This window comes from Pyrus communis, chromosome 10, assembly GCF_041283825.1.
Source record: "Pyrus communis isolate YQ-2024b chromosome 10, ASM4128382v1, whole genome shotgun sequence".
Classification (NCBI taxonomy): Eukaryota; Viridiplantae; Streptophyta; class Magnoliopsida; order Rosales; family Rosaceae; genus Pyrus; species Pyrus communis.
The window spans coordinates 19,932,653-19,955,887 of NC_142574.1; the positions used below are offsets into that span (position 1 = coordinate 19,932,653).

The following is a 23,235-nucleotide window of genomic DNA, read 5'->3' on the forward strand; positions in this document are numbered from 1 at the left end:
TAATATTGACGGAAACCTATACAAGTCATTCTCCTTAATATTATACATTCTTTCATATCTTTATAACTTTTCATCCTTCACAAATAAAATGTCATTTTCTTAACGTAAAAAGAAAAGATAAAATCACTTTTGAGAATATACTTACCAGTTACTACTCGTTCATATCCAAAGTTTGACTCTCAGCGTATTCATTCAATCAAGCGTTTTTTATGTTTTTTTACTCCAGTATCCATCGAATTTTGCTTTAGTTTAAAGTTAGAGAAGTATTATTGATACTTTAAAAATCTCATGTTACGCTCTTCACAAGTTTATTTTTATTTTTTGATATAGAAAATTTAGAGTGTATAATAAGATTTTTAGAATGCTAATAACAATTCGTTAAAAATTAATATCAATTTAGATATATGATTAAAATATACATTTTCGTGATTTGGGTAATTCTACTACTTCTACTCTTTCTTCTAGGTCAAGCTATGATGGTGGTGTTGTACGAGGCTATGTGCGATATTCCAATTACAGTCGTTGTCAATGTGTCATGGGATATTAGTATTAGTGCATGCCTGCATGGTTCCATTGCAAAAAGGGCACGACCTGACACACCGCTTTTGTTGACCTCTGCCCTAAAATCACGGGAACCTTTATCTGCAAACCTGGTTGAATTTTCCACTCTTCTCGCAACAATTTGTCAAATAAAATAAATACTTCAATATTTCAAATGCACAAATATGTTGGACAATGACATGCATCAAGAGCTTTTTCTGCAACATGTTGAAAAAAGGAAAAGGAGAACATAATAAAAGTTCATGTTACTATTTATTTTAATAAAAAATTATATTTTTATATTAAAAAGTTAATCATAGTACTATTCATTTTATATTTTATTTTATCGTTAAATTTAAAGTTTTTAAGTAATTTTCATTAGTTTTTCTGATTTATAATTCTATATTCATATGAAAATTTGGTGTACTACATAGATATATAAAATTTAGTATAGAATGATAAGAGTACATTGACACATTGATGAGATTTCCATAGTGGTTTTGCGTTTATTAGCGTATTATTCAAGGTTATGAACAAATATGGAACTAAATGAGAAAATTGCTCCCACCAGACTTCCACGATGAAAGTTTCAGGGCCGACCCAACATAAAGTGATAATACAAGGTTCAATACGTGCCTTGACTGTAAGAAGGGGAAATTAGAGTTTAGATTCATATCTTCAAAAAACTTAATATTCTGACTTTGAGACATGTAGACAGATGTCAACAACTTCTTAGTGAGCATGTCGACTGATGTTAATAGTTTTTGAGTGAGCATGTCAACAAATACAAACATACCAGAGTGAGCCTATCAACAAATGCCCCTAGCAACACATATAAAGACATGAGACTAGCAGCTACTCTGCCCAATGTCCATACAAGCAATTCATCCAACAATTGACAGACATTTGAAGAACATTTCAGATTTTCAAAGAGTAACACCCAATTCTTCCGTGAAGAATGTCTTGTTCATGATTAGACTTGGACACCTGCCTTTCATAATTAACAAAGTTTTGAGAGTTCTCACATCCTCCCAACTTCCCCTTCAACTGTAGCATTAACTGTGTACAGAGTATAATCCCAACATAGACCACAAAATAATTAAATTTTAACCACAACAAAACAAAACCAAAGAGTGGACAAAAACACAAAACAGTCCCATCGTTCCACTAGTGGAAGTCGTAGCAACTACCGACTAGCGAGCAAACATCTCACTAAAACAGCAGTCCAACTCCCAGTAAGAATCTTAGCTGGATGCAGCTGCCCTCACTTACCACCACCACCACCAACAGACCATTTCCCATTTCTATAACCCCTTTTCATCCTCAAAATACAACTTTTTCACACTTTCCCTTTGTCTCTCCTCCCTTTCTCTCTCTAGAGTCTAGACTGACAAATTTCACTCACAAAAACACCGGGGACTCTGCAGCAACCCAATCTCCATGCTCACCACAATGCCCACCTACTTCATCTTCCTCCTGCTCTTCTTATCCTCTCCACTCACTGCATCTCCAAGGCCAAACTATAGAGTCCTACACCAGCCATTTCTGCCTCAGGAATCTTCTTCGTCGCCGCCCACTCACCCACCATCTCCATCCCCGCCTTCCCCTCCTCCGAACCCAACTCCCCCAAAGTATCCATTTTCCAGTTCCAATTCTCCCCCTCCCAATTCCCCATTTTTCCCATCCAACCCTTCCCCTCCGCCTCCCCCTCCCGCCCCAGCCACCGCCTTCGCCTCATTCCCCGCCAACATCTCCTCCCTCATCGTCCCCCAGCCCACCAAAAACTCCAGCTCCCACAAGCTCCTCGGCCTCACTATCGCCGCCGTGCTGTCCGCTGCCGTCGTGGTGGCCGTCGCCGCATTCTTCCTCTACCGTCGCAGACGGCACAACAGCCGCAACTTCCCCGACGAGGATGAGGATGAGAAGTCGTATCTTAGATCCGAACACAGCAACAGGCTGTTACAGGCGCCCAATCTCGGCCACTCCTACAGTGGGACCCACAAGCTCCGGACCGGCTCCTCCACCAGCTCCGAGTTCCTTTACCTGGGCACATTGGTCAATTCACGCTCACTTGAGGAGAGAGTCGACTCGGGCGGGAGTGTTGGTCGAAGCGCCGAATTAGAAACTCGGAAAGTCGAATCACCGGACCTCCAGCCGCTTCCGCCGCTTTCTCGGCAGATCTCGAGGCTGGGCCGTTGCGAGAATGCCAAACTGGGTTCGACTCAGGACCGAGACGATGAGGAAGAGGAAGAGGAAGAAGAGTTCTACTCCCCCAGAGGGTCTTCGGGCGATCGCGAGAGCTCCAACGGAAACGGATCCGGGTCCAGGAGAATGTTGACGGCGGTAGCGGGTGGCGTATTTGACCGAAGAAGCAGCGAAACCACGTCGTGTTCTTGCTCGTCTTCCGAATTGGGTTCACCGCCTCGATCACACTCTATCAGTCTCTCGCCTCCGGTGACTTTGAGTCCCAACAGAAGACCAGAAGAGCCCAAACTGCCGGAGCCCTCAGCCACGCGTTATACGACGCCGTTTGGAGACGTCAATGTACGGTCTCCGTCGTTGACTCCACTGTCTTCGCCGGAGAGAGCTGCTGACGAATACCCATCTGCATCGGACCGAAACGGAGGGTCTCCGTCGATGTCCTCGTTATCTTCGTCGCCGGAGAGAGGATTGGAGAAGACCCCAGATGCACCGCTAAAAGTTTCGGTCGTTTCGGATCAAAGTTCGCCGATTTCTTCACCGGAGAGAGATTTCGGAAACAACCCACATGCATCATCGAAAGTTTCGGTAGTTACGGATCAAAGTTCGCTGATTTCGTCGCCGGAGAGACATTTCGGAATCAATCCAGATGCATTATCGAAAGTTTCGGTGGTTTCGGGTCAGAGTTCTCCTATTTCTTCACCGGAATTAAATTTCGGAAACAACGCAGATGGGTTAACGAAAGTTACGGCCTTTCCGGATCGGAATGATCAGTCCCCTTCCCCATTATCACATTGTTCATCGTCACCGGAGAGAGAATCAGACGGTTCTGATTCAAAAGCCAAGTCGTTTTCACCTTCTATGTCACCACTGAGAGGTTTGGAGAACTCAGCTGCCTCACCAAGAATTTCAAATGCTTCGGATCGAGCATTTATTCATTTGGATCCCAAAATGCAGTCTCTTTCATCATCTTCATCGTCTTCGTTGTCGAATTCACCGGAGAGAGCGTTTAGTGTTGGTTTAAAGCAGCCTCTTTCGGTTCCTCCGCCGCCACCGCCAATGCCTCCTTCACTGAGACTCTGGGAGACTCCAAGTCCTAGAACACCAGTTGGCCAAGTGATCTCTAGGCCTCCAGCTCTCATACCTCCTTCAAGACCTTTTGTGATTCAAAACCCGGGAAAGGTCTCTGTTTCGCCTGTGGAGTTGCCACCAAGTTCTACGCCGTTGGAGCCGATTGAGGAGACTCCGAAACCCAAGTTGAAGCCATTGCATTGGGATAAAGTTAGAGCAAGCTCCGACCGCGAAATGGTGTGGGATCAGCTTAGATCAAGCTCTTTCAAGTAAGATATTACTCATTTGCATTTACTTGCTTTACTTGTTATGGTAGACTTATAAATTATGTAGTAGGTTGGTATACTGTGTTGCTCTACTAAATTAGTGGAATTATTGGTTGGTTGCAGATTGAATGAAGAAATGATAGAGACATTGTTTGTTGTAAAAACACCGAACCCGAATCCAAAAGAAACGACCCCACGAGCGGTTCTTCCCTCACTGAACCAAGAGAACAGAGTGCTTGATCCTAAAAAGTCGCAAAATATTGCAATCTCGCTAAGGGCGCTCAATGTGACCATAGAGGAAGTTTGCGAAGCTTTATTAGAAGGTAAAATTCGTTAAATATTGGCTATATCTTTGACGTTGTCTTCCTTTACCGCAAAAATTATTTAACGTTGGTAGTAATATCTTGTATGCTTTTGGTTATAACGTGAGCATGCCGTTTAGTTAAATTGAGAATTTAAATTTGGTTGGTACGGGAAATATTTGAATCCTCATGAAACCGACTTTTCGTAAGTTCATAACAATATTCCAAATATAAAGTTATTACAAGCTAAAAAACTGACTGCAGCTGGAATGTTTTGTGATAATTTTTGTGTGATAGTGAATTCATGGTGTTTGTTGGTATTGGTTATGAATGCAGGAAACTCGGATGCTCTTGGAACTGAATTACTTGAAAGTCTAATGAAGATGGCTCCAACCAAAGAAGAAGAACGTAAGCTGAAGGAATACAAAGACGACTCACCAGTGAAGCTTGGTCCTGCTGAGAGATTTTTGAAAGAGCTGCTTGACGTTCCATTTGCATTTAGAAGGATTGATGCAATGCTTTACGTGACTAATTTTGAGTCTGAGATCGAGTACCTTAAAAAATCGTTTGAAACTCTAGAGGTAAATCACACCATTCCTTTCTCCTTTTAACATGTGATGTTAGATTCATTTTTGTTTGCTTATGCTAAGATAGATTCGTTTTTGTTTGCTTATGCTAAGACGGTAACATTAAGCTAACGTTTCCATCAAGATGGAATGTACCAAGGCACATAAAACATTAATTAGTAAATCAAATGTGTTTGAATTAACATGGATATTTCTATCCATAGGGAAATGATAGTTTTCCATCAAGCGTTATCTCATTGGAACTTCCTTTATTTAGGCTGCCTGTGAAGAATTGAGAAACAGCAGGATGTTCTTGAAGCTTCTGGAAGCTGTTCTAAAGACTGGAAACCGGATGAATGTTGGGACAAACCGTGGTGATGCCCATGCATTCAAACTGGACACACTCCTCAAGCTGGTTGACGTTAAGGGGGCAGATGGGAAAACAACACTCCTGCATTTTGTCGTACAAGAAATCATAAGAACTGAAGGTGCTCGTCTCACTGGTGGCAATCAAATTTCAAACCCAACTTTGAGTGATGATGTCAAGTGCAGGAGGCTTGGCCTGCAAGTTGTTTCAGCTCTCAGTTCAGACCTCAGTAACCTGAAGAAAGCTGCTGCCATGGATTTTGATGTGCTTAGCAGTGATGTTTCCAAGCTTTCTAAAGGAATTAGCAACATTGCAGAGGTGGTGCAACTGAATGAGACAACGGTATCAGATGATAGCAGGCGGAAATTTTCAGAGTTGATGAACATGTTCATGAAATTGGCTGAAGAGGAGATTATAAGACTTCAAGCTCAAGAAAGTGTTGCACTGTCCCTGGTGAAGGAGATTACAGAGTACTTCCATGGAAACTCTGCTAGGGAAGAAGCTCACCCGTTTAGAATCTTCACGGTGGTCAGAGACTTTCTTACAGTTCTTGATCGGGTATGCAAGGAAGTTGGTATGATAAATGAGCGAACCCAAGTTAGTACCGCCCACAAATTTCCAGTTCCAGTAAATCCAATGCTACCACAAATAGTTCCGGTAAATCCAATGCTGCCACAAGTAGTTCCAGTCAATCCAATGCCACCACAAGTACTTCCTGGAATTCATGAGTTGAGGCGGTACGGTTCGTCCGATGATGAGAGCACAGCTCCGTAGTTTCTGCAGCTCATTTCAGGATGACTTTTTGGTTCGATTTAGTAAAAGCGCCTGAAGGAGGCGGTTTGAACAGCTTGCAATTGCATGCCAGGTTTATGTTATATATAGCTTCAGGTTCCCCCCCACCCCGCAAATTGTGTACTTGTAAAAATTCATGTAAGCGATTTTGCGTTCTATAGATTATATACAGAGGAGGAGATTTTATCTGGGAAGAATAAGTTGCAATTCAGACTAGATAGTTTCTGGGAAGATCAATCATGCAGCTTGTTCTTGACTGTAGACAGTTTATGTAAATGTTCTGAATTGTATCAAGCCATTAATTTATTCTCTACAACTCTTTTACAGTTATTTATCAGTTTGCTCCTGAACTTGTATTAAGTTGCCAATTTCTCCTTGAACTTAAATTTTAACCGATTACTTTGCTGAATTTTTATAATTAGTCAATTTCTTCTTGAACTTTAGTTTTAATCGATTACCCCTAAAATTTATAAATATCCAATTCCCCCATTAGATTTAAAAAATTTCACTCTTTTTGCCTCCATACAGTTCAAAATGGATGAAAATTTAGATGAAAACTTTTAAAATGATAAAATCTAGCGTCATTGAGGAAATTGGCTATTTATAAAATTTCAGAGATGTCTTTGGTTAAAATTAAAATTGAAGGGAAAAATTAACCAATTGTAAAAGTTGAGAAGGTAATTGATTAAAATTAATGTTCAGTAAAAAAATTGACAACTCTGGATAAATTAAAATAACAAATCGACAAATATGCGCACTCTTTTATCTCCAATTATTCTTTATAATTTATTCCTAGCACAAGTTGTGTTTGATTCTTAGTCAACTTGATTTTCAAATACAATAATTTTTTGTAATTTTTTATCCTTTGTTACTATTTTTTTTTTGCCAACAGGATCCTCTTTGGATTCTTTTGGTGAGAATTTTGGGGATTCGTGAATCGTATTCGTTCATCATATGTTGTGCGGTCGGTTTTTGTCATATACCGTTATGTTTTTTTTTTTAATAAAAATATTTAAAATGATTTCTGACTATACGATGTACGATGAACGGACACGATTCACTAATTCCTGTGATCTTCACAAAGAGGATCCGGACTCTATTTTTTTGCCCACATGAAACAAAGAATGGGATCCTTAAGGGGATGTACTTACGTGAGACTAAATGATATTCAAATATAGAAAGCTCGTTTTGGCCTGGCTCATCCTAGAAATTTTTCATGTAAATATTTTCGGGTTATTGCAACTAAAGACACCACTTCAAGTATGCTATTACAACGTTTTAAAGACAAGGAAGACACTGAAAACTTTAAAGGGGGTAAAATATACTTTGCCCTAATTACTTATTGAAACATAAGGTCCTCTCCTCTGGAATAGGATCCTATAATCCTATTTGTGGGGATTCAAATGATCAATCAATCGTGTTTGTTTATCATATATCATGCGGTTAAAAATTATTTTAAAATTTTTATTAAAAATTAAATACAAACAGTACATGACGAAAATTAATCGCACTATATACGATGAACAAAGACGATTGATTGATCATTCGGATTCCTATAAAGAGGATCCGGAGAGGATCCTTGTCCCTCCCCTCTTGGTGTAAAATCAATGAAGATGTCGTTTTCAACTAAGGGCTACTTCACATGTATCCATCACGCTCATGCATCTGTGAAGGAAACAGATTCTGCTGCTTACTGAAAAAAATGAAAAAATGAAGGAAAAATGACTAGTTTTTTAGGGAAAGTGACCTTTGGGGTCCTGCCGCTGCCTCTGTTGAAATATGAGGATAAATTAGAATTAGATGCCTTAAAAAAGTTTTTTTAATTAAATATCAGTTACTTTTTAACTTTTGATTAAAGTGTTTTTACTTTTAATTAAACTTTTTATTTCAGGTATATTCTTAATTTAAGTCTCTTATAAATTCTTTTAAATCCATTTCTATGTAAAAAAAAATGCACTCAATAATATTCATTAATTTATTGCTATTTTTATGGAATCTCATCCCTTCCTCAATTTAAGGATTCAATTATATCTACTGAGGTTCAAGATTAATTGGATGAAATATAGTTTTTCCAATTTCCAACTCAACATTTTATATAGATTATCAAAAAACAAGAGTCGTTTATAATTAAAATTGAGATGTAGTTTTTTGGGTTACACAACTTATACATAACGTACCATAAGTTTTGTACGTACCAAAATAAGGATAATACAACGTACTAATAACTTGGTATGTACTAAATAAAGAATTGCATAACGTACCAAAAGTAATATTTTATAACGTACAAAAATACTAATACGCATCCATTAAATTTATATGACATACCAATAATGTACCAAATGATTGGTACGTTATATTTAATATATCTGTTTGGTACGTTATATTTAATATATATGCATGTTATATTTCATAATTGTATGTTAATAGGATGTTTATGTGTTTTTAGAATTTAAAACAACAAATTATTTGAATAAGAAAAATTCATTTTGAACGAATTATGATAAGATAAGATAAGATGTTTGTGGTGATTTTAGAATATTTGTGATATTATTTTTTGAACTAGTTGGTTAATTAAATACAATAAAAATCATAATTTTTAATTAAAAATTAGTAGAAGAATGTTTGATCAAGTTTACAAGTTATAAATGTTTGATTTAAAAAATTCAAATTTGAGGCATCTATATCAAAATGCCCCAATATATAATCTCTTTTCATGTAAAGAAACAAATTTCTTTATAACTGGACCCAAGTTTATACTTTTTTATGGTATATACTCATCTTTAACCACCCAAAGTAATTAAAAGGACAACAAGGATAAATTCCAAATTTATCTCTTTATTTGTTTTCTGGAAAAATTTCTAATTTCTTTACATAAAAAGGAAAAAATTTGAGTTGCAAAGTACTGAACGGACGAAAAAAAAAAAAAACTACACAGCAAAATAAGTAAGCAAGAATACCAAGATGACTACAAACTAAAGACTACATTGTGTGTGACTTACTTCTTAAACTGCAACATTTATAGAGACATAAATCTAAGAAACCTTAATGTGCAAAATATAAAAAATACCATAATACAAAATCAAATCTCTAATTAATTTTATAAATAAACTACTAAATTAAATTGCCCCCCTTCTCTTTAGTCAAACTCATGATGGTATACGACGTGAGTTTGCCAACAATCAAATACAAATGCAGGCTCCATTAAGCAGACATGTAGGCTGGCTGGTTGATTCTAATTGACTGACTGGTTCGGTGATTCTGACTGATTGACTGGCTAATGTTGAAGCTTTTGTTTCTATATTTTTGTTCTTCAATGTCAAAACCCTACCTACTACTAGACAGGGAGATAGAAAAAACAAACAATGACGAATCGATACGTAGCAACAAACAAACAAATTGATACCTACCTTGTGCAGATTAAATCTCGAAGGATCAAACTTGTCACGCCCCGATCTTGACAAACGTCCAGGATCGACATGTGGCATCACCAAATACCCGTATCTTAACATATCTTGCCTCCGGGATGTGGCAAATCACAACTCGAGAATCAAATTGCATAGTAATTTTTTGTATACTTTATGTCTGCATCTAATCTCCTCGTTAGACTGCCTACGTACCCTCATTAGGGATCAAGTCATTCGTAGTTCGTCGTTCACTAATTTAGACATTTATTCGGGTGCGTTTTAACAGGAATACATAGCATTCTGTAATCAATTATTAGAACTTGACATGCATGACATTACCAAGTTCAAGCTACAAAGCAAAGCAACATGCCATTCAAGATTCTCATTCCATCCATCATATAAATTCCATGTTTTCAGCACAATACTTCCATCCACAGCATTTAACATATCAAATAACCAACGAAGCACATATTATTCTCAAGCCACATTGATCAACTAAAATAATCATAATAATAAAAACCATAACCAAGGTCATTTCACAATCCCGTCAATCAATCAATTCATGAATCAAAGATACATGATCTTAACATTTAATTACGTTAATCAAACAATGCGATAACATATCATTTCACGAATTTAACCAAGGAACTCTATATAATTTCTTACTTGGATTATGACCAATAATATGGTAAATCTATTTTATTTTCACAAGGTCTATTGTGGGTAATTCTCATTCACTCGAATCTAGGGTTCTAGACTAACCTTATGGGAATGAGTGAGAGCAAGGGTTCTGGACCACTCAACGGAATCCAACAACATCGGGTTCCGGACCACTCAACGGAACCAAAATATCAAGTGGTTTCTTATAACCTACCCATACATGTCATATGTAAAATCAATGCCTACATCATGAGAATGGTGCACCGGCCAAACGGAACTCGAATAAGCTACGGAGCTTGGGTGAGTGACAATAATACAAGTATGTGATAATCAATAAAAAGAAAGACCATCGATCACAATTAATAAACCTCAAATATAAGTTCGTAACTATGAAAACATAGTCATGTCTCTAACATCTCCGAAGGAGTCACCCAGACATCCAACGACTTTTCCCATTCAAACTACCAAGATTCTCAAAAACCATCGTTCATATGTACATTAAAAACTAGGGCTAGAGGGACGCAGTTCGGCCGAAGCCTACATAAGTAACCAAACAGGAAGCGAGCCCCCATAGCGGATTAACCAAGCAGAGCCATCCTACGACTTTTCCCATTCAAACTACCAAGATTCTCAAAAACCATCGTTCATATTTACATTAAAAACTAGGGCTAGAGGGACACAGTTCGGCCGAAGCCTAAATAAGTAACCAAACAGGAAGTGGCCCCTCATAGCGGATTAACCAAGCAAAGCCATCCTTGAGTAACCATGTAGGTAGTGAACCCCCATCGCGGATTGACCAAGTAGAGTCACTGCCACAAATTTGTTAGGCAGTGATCACCCATCGTGGATTAACCAAGCATGATCACTCCTAAGTATACATGGCCATAAGGATCGCCCATTGCAAATTAACCAAACGCGATCCATAAATAATATGGCCTCCCATCGCGGATTAACCAAGGAAGACCATCCATGTACCACTGCTACATGGTGTAGACTCGGTGTCACCTAACGCCATGACTCTAGTGTAACGATCCCCTACTAGCCCTCGCATTTCTCAACATTTCAAATGTATATTTATAACACAATTCATAAACATTTCAATATGCACTTCAAATCACCTTTTCACAAATATTTCCAATCCATGAATCAAATCACATTTAATAAAAATAGATCGATGGCCAATTATAAAAACACATTTTAACAGAAAACACATTTATAAAACCAAGTCATATCCAAAAAGGATACTAATATAAGAAAACAGGATAATAACCATATCAAATATATTAAATTCACTCACCAAGACAAGTCTGCAAAGCCTCACTGAGTCTCTAGCAATACTAATTCTAGTAATTTAAATGATTCAATACCTATTGACCAAAGGTCAACTTCCAATCAACGATTGGGTCCACATCCCTACGTAATTTGATCTGGAAGATCCGCAGATCGGATTTTGGATCCGTAATCTTCTAAAATCTACATTATGCCTCTAGAACAACATACTAAAATTTCATCATGATCCGACGGTCGGATCGTTGATTCATATTTTGATCAAGTAATGTATCATAATGAAATTAGGTTCAAACGATCAAACCATGTCATACGAATATCAAATACAAATTCAAGACTTCTAATTGAACTTAGAAAGGTATCGTTGGCCCACTGGCCAAAGCGCCGCTGCCGGTAGCGGTCGGCCGCCCCTACTCACCGGAAATTCAACAATTTCAAAAAATTACCAAATTTTATAGGCAAGTATATCTCAGTAAGGGGAGCAATTTTCATACTTGTGGCGAAGTTCAATTCGGCTGGAAGTGGCTCAATATCATCCAAACCAGCCGAAGACCCTAGAAATGGGTGTTCCTCGATTCATCGCCAAAACGAACTCCGACACCTTATCCAATGCTTGAACCTTACCCCAGGGGTTGGGGGGAGTCTATTGGTAGTGATGATCAACAGTAATCATTGTCGGAATCACCGTAAAATGAGAAAACTAGCCGGAAAACCCTCTGCACTTTGTGGCTTCGACCCAGAAAAATAGAAAGGAAAAATGGGAATCTAACACATCAGGATGTAGGCCTCATCATGAGCTTTCCATGGACACCAAGATTACCCAAAACGGAAGTTGGATGAAGAAGATATGGCCGGGTCAAAATGGTGGTTCGCGGGTGAAAAATGACCCATTTTTGGGTTTCTCCTTTCCCCTCCATACTCTCTCCTCCCATTGGTCACTCTTCCCTTCCTTTTCTCTCCTGCACCCTTATCTTCTTCTCTCTCGCGCTGCCACTTGGCAGTATCCAGTCCTTTTTTTTTTTTTTTTTTTTCCTGATTCGTTCTCCTTTTCTCTCCCATTTCTAATTGGTCCCTCACTCTCTTATGGCTCGTTTACGTAACCGTATCAAAATAAGAGAAATTGGATTGAGGAGGAATTGGATTAAGGAGGAATTGAATTGAGGAGGAATTGGAATGAAGAGGAGTCAGAATCGGGTTCCTATTGAAACTGTTTATTTAAATATTCAGGAATCGGAATAGGAATTCAACTGACTTCATATAAGTTGTTTACTAGTTCAACTGAATCGGAATAAAAATCAATATGATTAATAAAATGCCCTTATTTTTTTTTTTTGTTTTATTTTATTCTATATTTATTTTTAAAAACATTTTAATTAGCTATTTTTATTTATTTAGTTAAAGTAGAGTTAAATGTCAATTATTGTGTATAAATTAAATTATAATATATATATATATATATATATATATATATATATATATATATTTATATAAGCCTAAAACCTAACCACGTTCATCTTCCCACCAGCAAGAACAAACCCAGAAAACAATCAGAGCCGTCAAGACCAGACAAGCATCGACATCGCTAAGGTCACGATTGCAATCGTCAAAGCAACATCATACGAGGATGAGCTGGCTAGCGAGAAGCACGTCTGCGAAATACTGACGTTGACGTCATCATCTCGGGGCTACATGCATGCTTTCTGTCGGTGATGTCAAAGCGTCTGCCGTCTGGTCCATCGCCTCCTGAACGATGGTGATCCATGTTTGTGAACGAGATCTCATATGCGACCCGCATGGTCTCTTTACCTATCGGATTTCATGGAGGCGCAGTCGAGATCGTTGAAGGGTAGATTGATGGGAAGGCATAATAGGAAGAGCAAATGTATTCTTGATTCCCTCACCATCCGAGAATTCAATTACCTCAATACATGGAGGGAGTCCAATTCCTTCAATTTCAAAAATTGAATTCTATTTTTCTTGTGGGTCCCACAAACTCTTGATTCCTCCCAATGTCAGTAAACACAAGAATGAGTCGTAATCGGAATTGGATTCCTTGTTATCATTCCGATTATGGGTTGGTAAACACGCCCTTATCTCATTGGTCCCTTTCCCACAAGGTGGGAGTTTCAAAATAAATTTAAAATCTATAATTTTGTAACAACTTCAAATGTCCGTAACTATATCGTTAAAATCTGAACTCCCAAACGACTTCCGCCTATGTGCTCGTGGTTTCGAGATCTATTCGAAAACGTTACTTATGACCTCGAAAGGTCAACGAATCTTAAAGATTAATTACGAAAATTCAAACCCGATAACTATTCGATTTAATTCTTAAAATTTACGGAATTAAAAATTAAGGAATAAAAATAACGTAAATGTGAAATACGAATTTAAATTGCGAGATACATAATGAATAGTGAAATTCCGGGGACGGGATTTCACAAAACCTCCCTTGAACTAAGTTGAAAATCAAAGTACCAAATGGACAAACAAACAATGGAACTATGAATAATAAATATGAATGCCGAAACGGCTGCAAACTAAAAACTATGTTGTGCTTGACCTCACAAACTATATTACAAGCAATATTTACAGAGACCTAAACCTAAGAAACCCTACAGCAACAACAACAGCAACCAAGCCTTATCCCACTAAGCGAGGTATGCTATATAATCTTAGAACACCATTGCACTCAGTTTTGCACCAAGCATTTTGTTAGCTCTAAGTACTTCATATCTTTTCTTATAGTTTCTTTCAAAGTCTTTTTAGGTCTTCCTCTACCCTTTTTGCCATGAGGCTCCGTCTCATAGTCGCATTTTCTAACCAAAGCATCTGTAGGTCTTTGATTCAGGTGTCCAAACCATCTCAACGATTTTCTCTCATCTTATCTTCAATTGTGACCCCTACTACTTTACCTTGGGTATCCTCGTTCGTAATCCTTTCTCGTGTGCCCACACATCCAACAAAGCATTCTCATCATTGTTATCATTATTTTTTCCACGTGTTACTTTTTGACTGCCCAACATTTCGTGCCATAAAGCATTGTTGGCCTTATTATCGTCCTATAGCTTTAGTGGCATACGACGATCACTCAACAAACTCGATGCAATCTTCCACTTTATCCATCCAACTTGTATTTGGTTGAGATCTCCATCTAATTCCCTGTTATTTTGCAAGATAAATCCAAGATAACTAAAACATTCACTCTTTGGTACTTCTTGATCTCCAACCGTCACTCCTATCTCATTTAGGCCCTCACTGAACTTGCATTCCATATACTCTGTCTTTGACCTACTTAGGCGAAGTCCGTTAGCGTCCAACATTTCCCGCCAAAGGTTTAGTTTCACATTTACTCCTTCCTACGTTTCATGTATTAGCACTATATCATCTGCGAAAAGTATACACCAAAGGATATCATCTTGAATATGTTCCGTTAACTCGTCCATCACCAATGCAAAGAGGTAAAGACTAAAGCTGAGCCTTGGTGTCATCCTATGGTTATGGGAAAACTTTCAGTTTTTTGGTCCTTCATAAGAAACCCGTAATATGCAAAATACCAAATATACCCTAATACAAAATTAAATCAAATCTCTAATAATTTTCTAAATAAACAAATAAATTCCAACATTTTGTGGGTAGAAGAGACAAGAATATGTCAACCTAGTAAAAAGAAGTTTTCCTGTGTCCAAAATCCATTTTACCTAAGTCTTTCTTTTAAACGTAGTGATATTTTAATCATACTCTAATATACAAGGATGTGGATTCGAACTCTGGATGCAAGGGATAAGCACATTACCCTAACCAACTGGTCTGTATCCCACAACTGCTCTACACCATAATCTTTCTTTCACATGCACAAATGAGTCTACACCATTTATTTTGCTTCACAAATCGGAGATGAAAAGTAAATATGTGGTCTTGAACAGTTGAATGGCAATTTGATATCACATTTTATTGAACAGGCACTACACATAAGTAATTACGAGATAAATAGCACCCTTTCTGTTTAAAATACAAATCAACTGTTAGGGTGCAGATGAGGCTTAATTACGGTTATAAGAGATATAAATATGGTCCCTTTTTTCAAGGCTTTCTTTGACATTTGCTTTTTCACATGTCACTTACAGTTATTAGCCTCTTCGCTGCCTATTGTCTCGTATGATTAATAGTCGTGTTTATTTGCTGATGACTCCTTTTGTTGAAAGCAAGGCTTGAGCATCCATGCGTTCTACTATATGACGTGCTTCCTCCTCTGTTGCCGGAACCACATTCAGTATCCTGAATCCATTTTTTGTGGCCTTTGCCTCAGGGCGTACGGTGAAAGTGAAATAAAATGTGTTCGACACCTGTTTAAAAACGAGACAGTAAAGATATACAATTATCTGAAAAGGATATTCCTCAGTGAATGGAACATAAAATTGAAAATTCCTCAAAAGTGAAATGGGTAACGGAAAGTGTAGCAGTGTCAACTTCTAATGGCATTCATTTAAAGGCAAACCTAAGTTTTCTTGTTCTTTGAAAGCGCAGTTGGAGGAACATACCTCAGTAGACCTGAGTTCAGGCCTGGTAACGTGGGCAACAACTTCGATATTAATTAGAGGTTGATCGGGATTCTGAACTTCTGTGTAGAGAACACACGATTTGAAACGCAGGAAATCTCCGACGTCCACCTGCTCATTAAAACATAATGCTTCACATATTTCTAACACAGAATCGTACAAATGGAGATCTTAGCTCATTCTTCCAAAGCCAAAATAACAGGATAAAGATAATTTGGATTAAGATGAACAACAAAAAGGGAACCAGAAAATGCTTCGAAAGGGAAGATAATGATAATATGGTTAATTCTAACAATCAAAAGAATGATGTTGATGGGGTACTCACAGGCTTCAAGAAGTCAACGTGATCGACTTCTAGAAAGCAAGGCACCAAGCCTGCAAAGGCATAAGCGGTGGAGAAAGCCAATTCAAATGCTCGGTGCATCAAAAACCCTCCAAAGATCCGACCATGGATGTTTCTCTGTTGTGGTTGGCAGATCAATGAGTTTTCCAAGCGGGTATCCTTTAGAAGAATGCTATCTCTGTCTGCCAAAGCAGGCATATCACAGAAGATCCTTCCCTCAGCCAACAGTGTTTTAACTCTATTTAATTCTCCATTCTCAAACTCCCTTCTGTCTCCTCCTCCTCTCTTTCTTTTCCTCAGATTATTTCTGGCTTCCGCTTCCTCGAAAAGCAATATTTCTCTTTGAGTTTCTGGAGATAACCGATTAACTGGGGCAGCTTTCCCAGTCTTAGAATCACGGGCCACAAATATGAAGTTTGCTGAAAGAGCTACTGAGTCTGCAATGTCAGATCCGTCTGCCAAAAATGTTTACTTATGTAAGTCTGATCAGTCAGAGCATTAAGCACAACTCTTCCCATAAAGAAGAGCATAAATTTAAAAAGATCACTTTTAGAAAAGCAGGCTGATAATATAATAGTCATTTTGTAGTTGACACTGATAGAATGACAAAATGGATCATCGTTCTTATAACTGCCCTTTTGTAGCTTTAGTGAGTTTTGTTTCAAGATATCAAGATTACGTTAAACAGAGGCAAACCGCTTATTATTCATTACACTCAAATTTGAAGGAGACACCAGTGTCCATAAGCAAATTCTAACATTTAGAATGCAATTGCAAAATTTTAATAGAAGTTAAGCCTTATGAGGAAAATGCTTGAAAAAGTTCTGAACTTTCAAAGATTATCAGACTTCAAATATAAAGTTATGTCATATTCATAAGTACCTGTTGCTGACTGAATAACTTCTAGTTGAATCTCAATAGATGACCGTCCAACCCATATGACAGCACCCACTATTTTCAGATCAATATCAACACTAATCGGCTTCTTCAGAACAATCTTGTCAACAGATGCCGTGACCAATAACAGTGGCCTTGTTGTGCTATCGTCGTCACAACAGTGCTGATCCATACAAAGTTATAAAATAAAGGTGCTCATTACATGAAAAGTTACAAGCAAGAAATTCACACAGGAACAAATTTAATTCAATATGGTCATTCTTGAGTCTATATAAAAGACAAATTCAATTCAACTAGATTAAAACAACAGAGGATACATTTTGACATGCACATAACGTGAATCATTGCATTATATGAACATTTACAGGCAAACAGATTTTCGCTGCACATGACCATCACCCGGCTTCCTAACTCCCCGTTTGCATATACATAAATAGTACCAAAGTTATTCAATGCTCACGACCGTCCAAATTTGATGGCACCGATCTTTCTGTTCAACTAGCAATAAAAAGAGCAGAAACTGTCTCCTGACCAAACAAGACGCCGCTCCCATGACTTACAATACCATTCTCAATACAAACAAAATCAATCAACACCTCAAACAAAAAGCACTCCAGATTATGGCAGCTCCTTAGCACAATGCAAACCTTGAAAGAAAATAATTCCTACACTTTGGGGTTCAGAAAAAAGTTGAAACACTGCGGAATATACCAAGACGGATCAATCATTTCCAAACTCCAAGGCCACAATCAAATAACCCAAACCAGAAACTTCCTAACATGTAGTCCGAAAGCTCAGGCTTTACGGATTAGAAGTGCAATTCGGCCTAATCAATCACAACTTTTTTACACTAACAATCACAACCCAGTTCAAGTAATCAAATGTCAAGCAGAACCCACAAATCCAATTACACTTAACAGTACAAAAATTCTACCTTCACAGAAATGGTTCCAGCTAAAGCATCAAGGTCTTCAAGCAACTTCCCAATTCGGACCTCGTTCCAAGGATCCCTGTACTGCTCCCGCAATATATAATCCGTCGAGAAATTGTACAGAATCGAAGTCCTGCTCTGCGACGGCGCTTTGTTCAGCAACTCGCTCTGCGGAGGGGCATCTTTAGGCGGGTCCAGAAAAAACCTCTCGAAAATTTTAGACCTCGCCTCCCACAGCGCATTCGTCACAGGCGACTGGTACATTCCCGGCCAGAGGCTAATGGGCTTCCGGGTCGAACCGTTGGGCCCATCTTGGGACGGAGGCGGGTTTTCGAAAGGGGAAGAGAGGGTTGCGACGACGGGAATGGCGGCGGGTGAATTGGGATATGGAAGAGAGGAATTCAAGGCCATGGAATTTGGGGATTCTGGGAATTTGATTGCTTCAAGTTTTCAACTTGAGTTGATTGAATTTTGAGCTCCGAATCATGTAAAGCTGGGAACTTTCAGATTTTCCGGGATTGTGGGAACGACAAGGAGTTTGCAAGGGCTAATAGCAGGGAGACTATTAAATTATATTTTGTAAACTATAAAGATTGAATTATTAACATGCGTCTTTATTATTCATGGGTAAGCAAGCGTGATGAAAACGACTAGACGCTTATGGGAGGAGTCTTTGCACTCGGTTGGAAGTCGGAGGGAGGAAAGTAATTTTATTCATACTATCATTCACACTATCCTTCGTGCACGCGTGTGAGCGCACACATAAAATATTTTTTGAATCATGATGTGTTTCGTGTGATTTACATTTTTTAAATATATTTATATGCGTAAATTAACAAAAAGAAAGTTAAATATTTGAAGTAAATGAATAATCTTAGATCAAGAAACTCATCACAAACCAATTTAAGCAACTTAATTCACATAATAAAATCGATCTCTATAGAACTTACAATAAGAATAGAGAAAATAATATTTAATGAACAATTGATTGAATCACATTATTATTAGCCCATTGTGAGACTAAGCCCACCTCCATTCTCTTTAATGTAGATATTATCGTTTGTTAACAAAAAAAAAAAAAAAAAAAAAAAAAACAATCATTTGACAACTAATTGAATGAACAACTGATTGAATCATATTATTGCCAACCCATTGTGAGGCTAAGCCCACCTTCTTCTTCTTAGTGTAGATAATATCATTTGTTAAAGGGAAAAAAAAAATCATTTGACAAGTAATTCAATTACATTATTATCAGCATGCGAAAGTCCTTTTTTTAATAACCGACATTACATGCCTCTTAAGATGTTTTGAATGTGTTTAAAAATAAAGAAATTGAATCACATTATTACTAGCCTATTGTGAGGTACTAACTAAAAAAAAGCAACACAAAAAAAATAATTGTTAAAAAATCACTATTAAAATGACGAAAATAGCTCCGCCCTATTTGATGCATTATTTTGGAATGCCTTTAAAGTTTTTTGTCTTGGGAGCATTTTTGTCTAAATATTTTGTTGGTGACACTAAAAACACTATTCACCTTTTGTGTTCTCTTTATATATAGATTATTATTTTAGCACTATTTATTGGGTTGGTGAGAAATGTGATAGGCATGGAGATGGAGTCATGGAAAGAAATTCATTTGTGTGGACACGTTCATGAGTATAGAAGAATGAGTATGGATTTCTTCCACAAGTGATTTTTGTACCTTTTTTTTTTTCATTTTTTTTTTTGTATATTTTTGTTTTTACATTGGGAGGAGTCTTTGCACTAGGGATCACCTGATGACTTCGTCATGACAGTTTAACCTTTCGGATGTCAGAAAAATTCACAGAGACATTTCACTGGCCACTGATAAGTTGATGACTTCGTCATGACAGTTTAACCTTTCGGATGCCAAAAAAATTCACAGAGACATTTCACTAGCCACTGATAAGTCTTTGTTGCTTGATTTCTTTTGTTTTTGAGTCATTTACGATAATTTGGTATTTTGTAGGTCAATTGGTACAAAAGGAGATAAAGGAAGAATTTTTTAAGAAATGGAATGCAAGTTTGGTCAAGTGCTGGAATATGGGTGTGCAGATACATCAACTACAATAATTTGTGGAGAACAACTTCGAATGAACTAGGTAGTGAGTGATAGGAGCATATTTATGCTACTTAGTTATGTTGTTTCCTTGCATTTAGTGAGTTAATTACTATTTATTTTAGTCTTTTAAGCTATTTTCGTATGTTTTTAGGTCCTAATGGCAAAAGGAGCAAGAAAGGGCATTTTGAAGCTAAATGGAGGGCATGGATTGGATAGCTTAACCATGGAGCAAAGAGGATGGACGAAATTGAAGTCAAGAAGGGCTAGGAAAGGCTAAAAATCTGGAGAAAGGAGTCCAAATGAAAAGAAGATAAGGAAATAGCAAGAACTAAGGAACCTTATCCAACCTTATCTTATCCTATCCTAACCAACCTTATCCTTTCCTAACTCTAACATTATCCTATCTTATCCTATCCAAATCAGGTTGTGCCTTAAATATAGCTATTTAGGAGGGATTAGTTATGCATTTAAACACTTAAACTCAGATTCTAGAAGCATAAACCCTTCGTATGCCGCATATAGGCCATTCCTTGGAGGTTTAGGAGTTGTAATCCCTTTCCTACACCTATGCCATGAGTCTTTATCCATTTAGGTCCAGAAATCTGCCCTTTATCCCTTCTAGAGGTCTAAATTCTGCCCAAAAATACCTAGTTTCTAGAAGCCCTTAATTTCTGGTGAAAATTACTTATCCCATACCCCTTTGGTTTCTGCCTAGACTTAACCCTTCTTCCATGGGATTGTGCAATCCTTTTCCTTCACTAAGTGTGCATAATTAGCCTATATATACAGCCTTATGCCGCACCCTTTAAGTCATCCATTCACTCATTCATTCATTCATACTTTTAGCCATCAAACACCACAATTCACCCTACACCACCCTAGTGCCGCAAGCAAGGAAGGAAGGAGAAGAAGACTTGTGCAATCTGCCATCCAAGGAGGGTTCGAAATCTGCCACTGGAGTCTGGAGCGTTTCTAGGTGTATTCTATCCTTCGTTATAGTTCAATGTTTATATTAATTTGGTTTTCAATTATGATGAATATGTGGAACTAACTTCTTTTTAGTTAGAGGTGAATTCGAAGCCATGATTATATGTGTTATATCAATTGATTATGTCTGGTTATTATTTCTTAAGGCATGAATGTGATTTGCTTATCTAAGTTATTAAAACTGGTTTATGTATGTGGGTTGGGGGTTAACACTTAATTTGCATGCATGAATTTGATGCTAGAGTATAAGGGGGTTTCACGTAACAGTTATTCACTTATATTCACGAGTAGTGGAGGTTGCTAGTCACAATTGCGTTAAGTAAATCCTTGGTATGAGTCTCATGCGTTTCATAGTGATGAATGCCTTGTCAATGCTTATAGTTTTCACAAAACTTAATGACTTTTGACATGTATCTTTATTATGCGTTTCATATAGGGAACTTGAGAAAGATAATTTGGTTTAGATGCGTATTCCATCTAACTCAATGAAATAAGGAAAATCTGATGGTTAGTTGTGCGATGCAACTAACTTGGGGCGTTGTCATTCATAGTCTAAAGGAATAATAGCTGGAAATTAGTTTATATGCATATATCATGTGTGGAGAAGGACCCTCTAACTAGCCTTTCACCCATTTATTTCACACAAATTCGTTTTTACAAAGTGTTTTCTACAAAGTTTTTGTTTTAAGTTTAAAATTCGTCAAAAATAATCCCCCTTTCATTTAGTCTTCATATTTGAGTCAAAACCTGTTTTCCTTAAGTCTTTTGAGTCAATTTGAGTTCTATTTTCGTCCAAAACACTTGTTGAGTCTCAAATTGAGTCTTTTTGATTGTTGGTTGTTGTTTTAAGTGTCTAAAGTTAGTTTAGAGTCTATAGAGTCTAGTTTAGTGTTTTTGAGTCTTATTTGTATTGATTAGCATCCCTAGTTAATCCCCGGTCTAGAACGATCCCTACTTACATATCTACTACAATTGTCACAAATAGGGTTTAATTTGTGTGTCAAGTAAATTTTCACATCAAATTTTGGCGCCGTTGCCGGGGATTAGCAAACTTGCTAATCCCTTTTGTTTGTGTCGTGTCAAAGTGTCTTTTGTGTGTCTTTTTGTCTTTTTGTTTATGGTTGCCGTTCCCCTTTAAAGTGGTTACTGATTTGTTTTGTTCTTTGTCTCAGGTACTAGTTTATGACTCGTCGTTTTCAACCTATTCGTGCAAACGTATTGGATTTTGATGACGATTTTGAATGAACTTTGAGAAGAAATAGGAAGCAACCAGAATCTAATCCACCTACTTCAAGTTCAGAGTCCGAATCTGAATTTGAAGAAGAAGAAAGCATGGCGGTGGACAATCGAACAATCAAAGAACTTTCGGCCTCAGGGTTGGACAATGCCGTGCCTATTTGCATTCAATACTCTAGGGCAGCCCCGAACAAGACCGATGAGTTTGGTATTTTGTAGGTCAATTGGTACAAAATGAGATAAAGGAAGAATTTTTTAAGAAATGGAATGCAAGTTTGGTCAAGTGCTGGAATATGGGTGTGCAGATACATCAACTACAATAATTTGTGGAGAACAACTTCGAACGAACTAGGTAGTGAGCCATATATGGATGGAAAGCTATGAGTATTTAGTTTTCATAGAATTTTACAGTTCGTGATTCCGAGGTCTGAAGAAGAATTATAGAATTTTGGTGACTACTGCTCAGTCAGAGACTTTACGTCGGTTTGTGCTAATACTAAGGTATAAGATGTGACTGACTTGTACAACGAGAATGCTTTCGAGTTACGAGTTGATGCTAATCATGTGGGCTCAAATGATATTTACTTATTTTAACTGGGTTTACTTAAGTGTTTTGGAGTCCAAATAAAGCAAGGAAGAGAAAGGGATATAACCTTAATTTTTCGGGCGGCTGTTTTATAACAAAAAGAGAGAGGCTGATGCAATTCCAGAGGTGGGGAAAGTTGAGTGACTTGCAGGAAAG

The 23,235-nt window shown here is 37.6% G+C and overlaps 2 protein-coding genes across 2 annotated transcripts; one reads left to right on the top strand and one right to left on the bottom strand.

The window, feature by feature from the left end:
- Nucleotides 1–1,746: 1,746 nt before the first annotated feature.
- Nucleotides 1,747–6,453, top strand: LOC137729482 (formin-like protein 1). Its single transcript, XM_068468444.2, has 4 exons — nt 1,747–4,079; nt 4,200–4,399; nt 4,715–4,959; nt 5,222–6,453. Exons 1-4 carry the CDS (start codon nt 1,981–1,983, stop codon nt 6,083–6,085), a joined length of 3,408 nt encoding a protein of 1,135 aa, XP_068324545.2. The 5' UTR covers nt 1,747–1,980; the 3' UTR covers nt 6,086–6,453.
- Nucleotides 6,454–15,380: 8,927 nt separating this feature from the next.
- On the bottom strand, nt 15,381–18,874 carry LOC137728968 (acyl-coenzyme A thioesterase 2, chloroplastic). Its single transcript, XM_068467784.2, has 5 exons — nt 18,188–18,874; nt 17,239–17,416; nt 16,339–16,811; nt 15,996–16,124; nt 15,381–15,800 (listed from the first exon to the last, which is right to left on the bottom strand). The coding sequence occupies exons 1-5, from the start codon at nt 18,593–18,595 to the stop codon at nt 15,630–15,632; spliced, it is 1,359 nt and encodes a 452-aa protein (XP_068323885.2). The 5' UTR covers nt 18,596–18,874; the 3' UTR covers nt 15,381–15,629.
- Between the last annotated feature and the right edge of the window lie 4,361 nt (nt 18,875–23,235).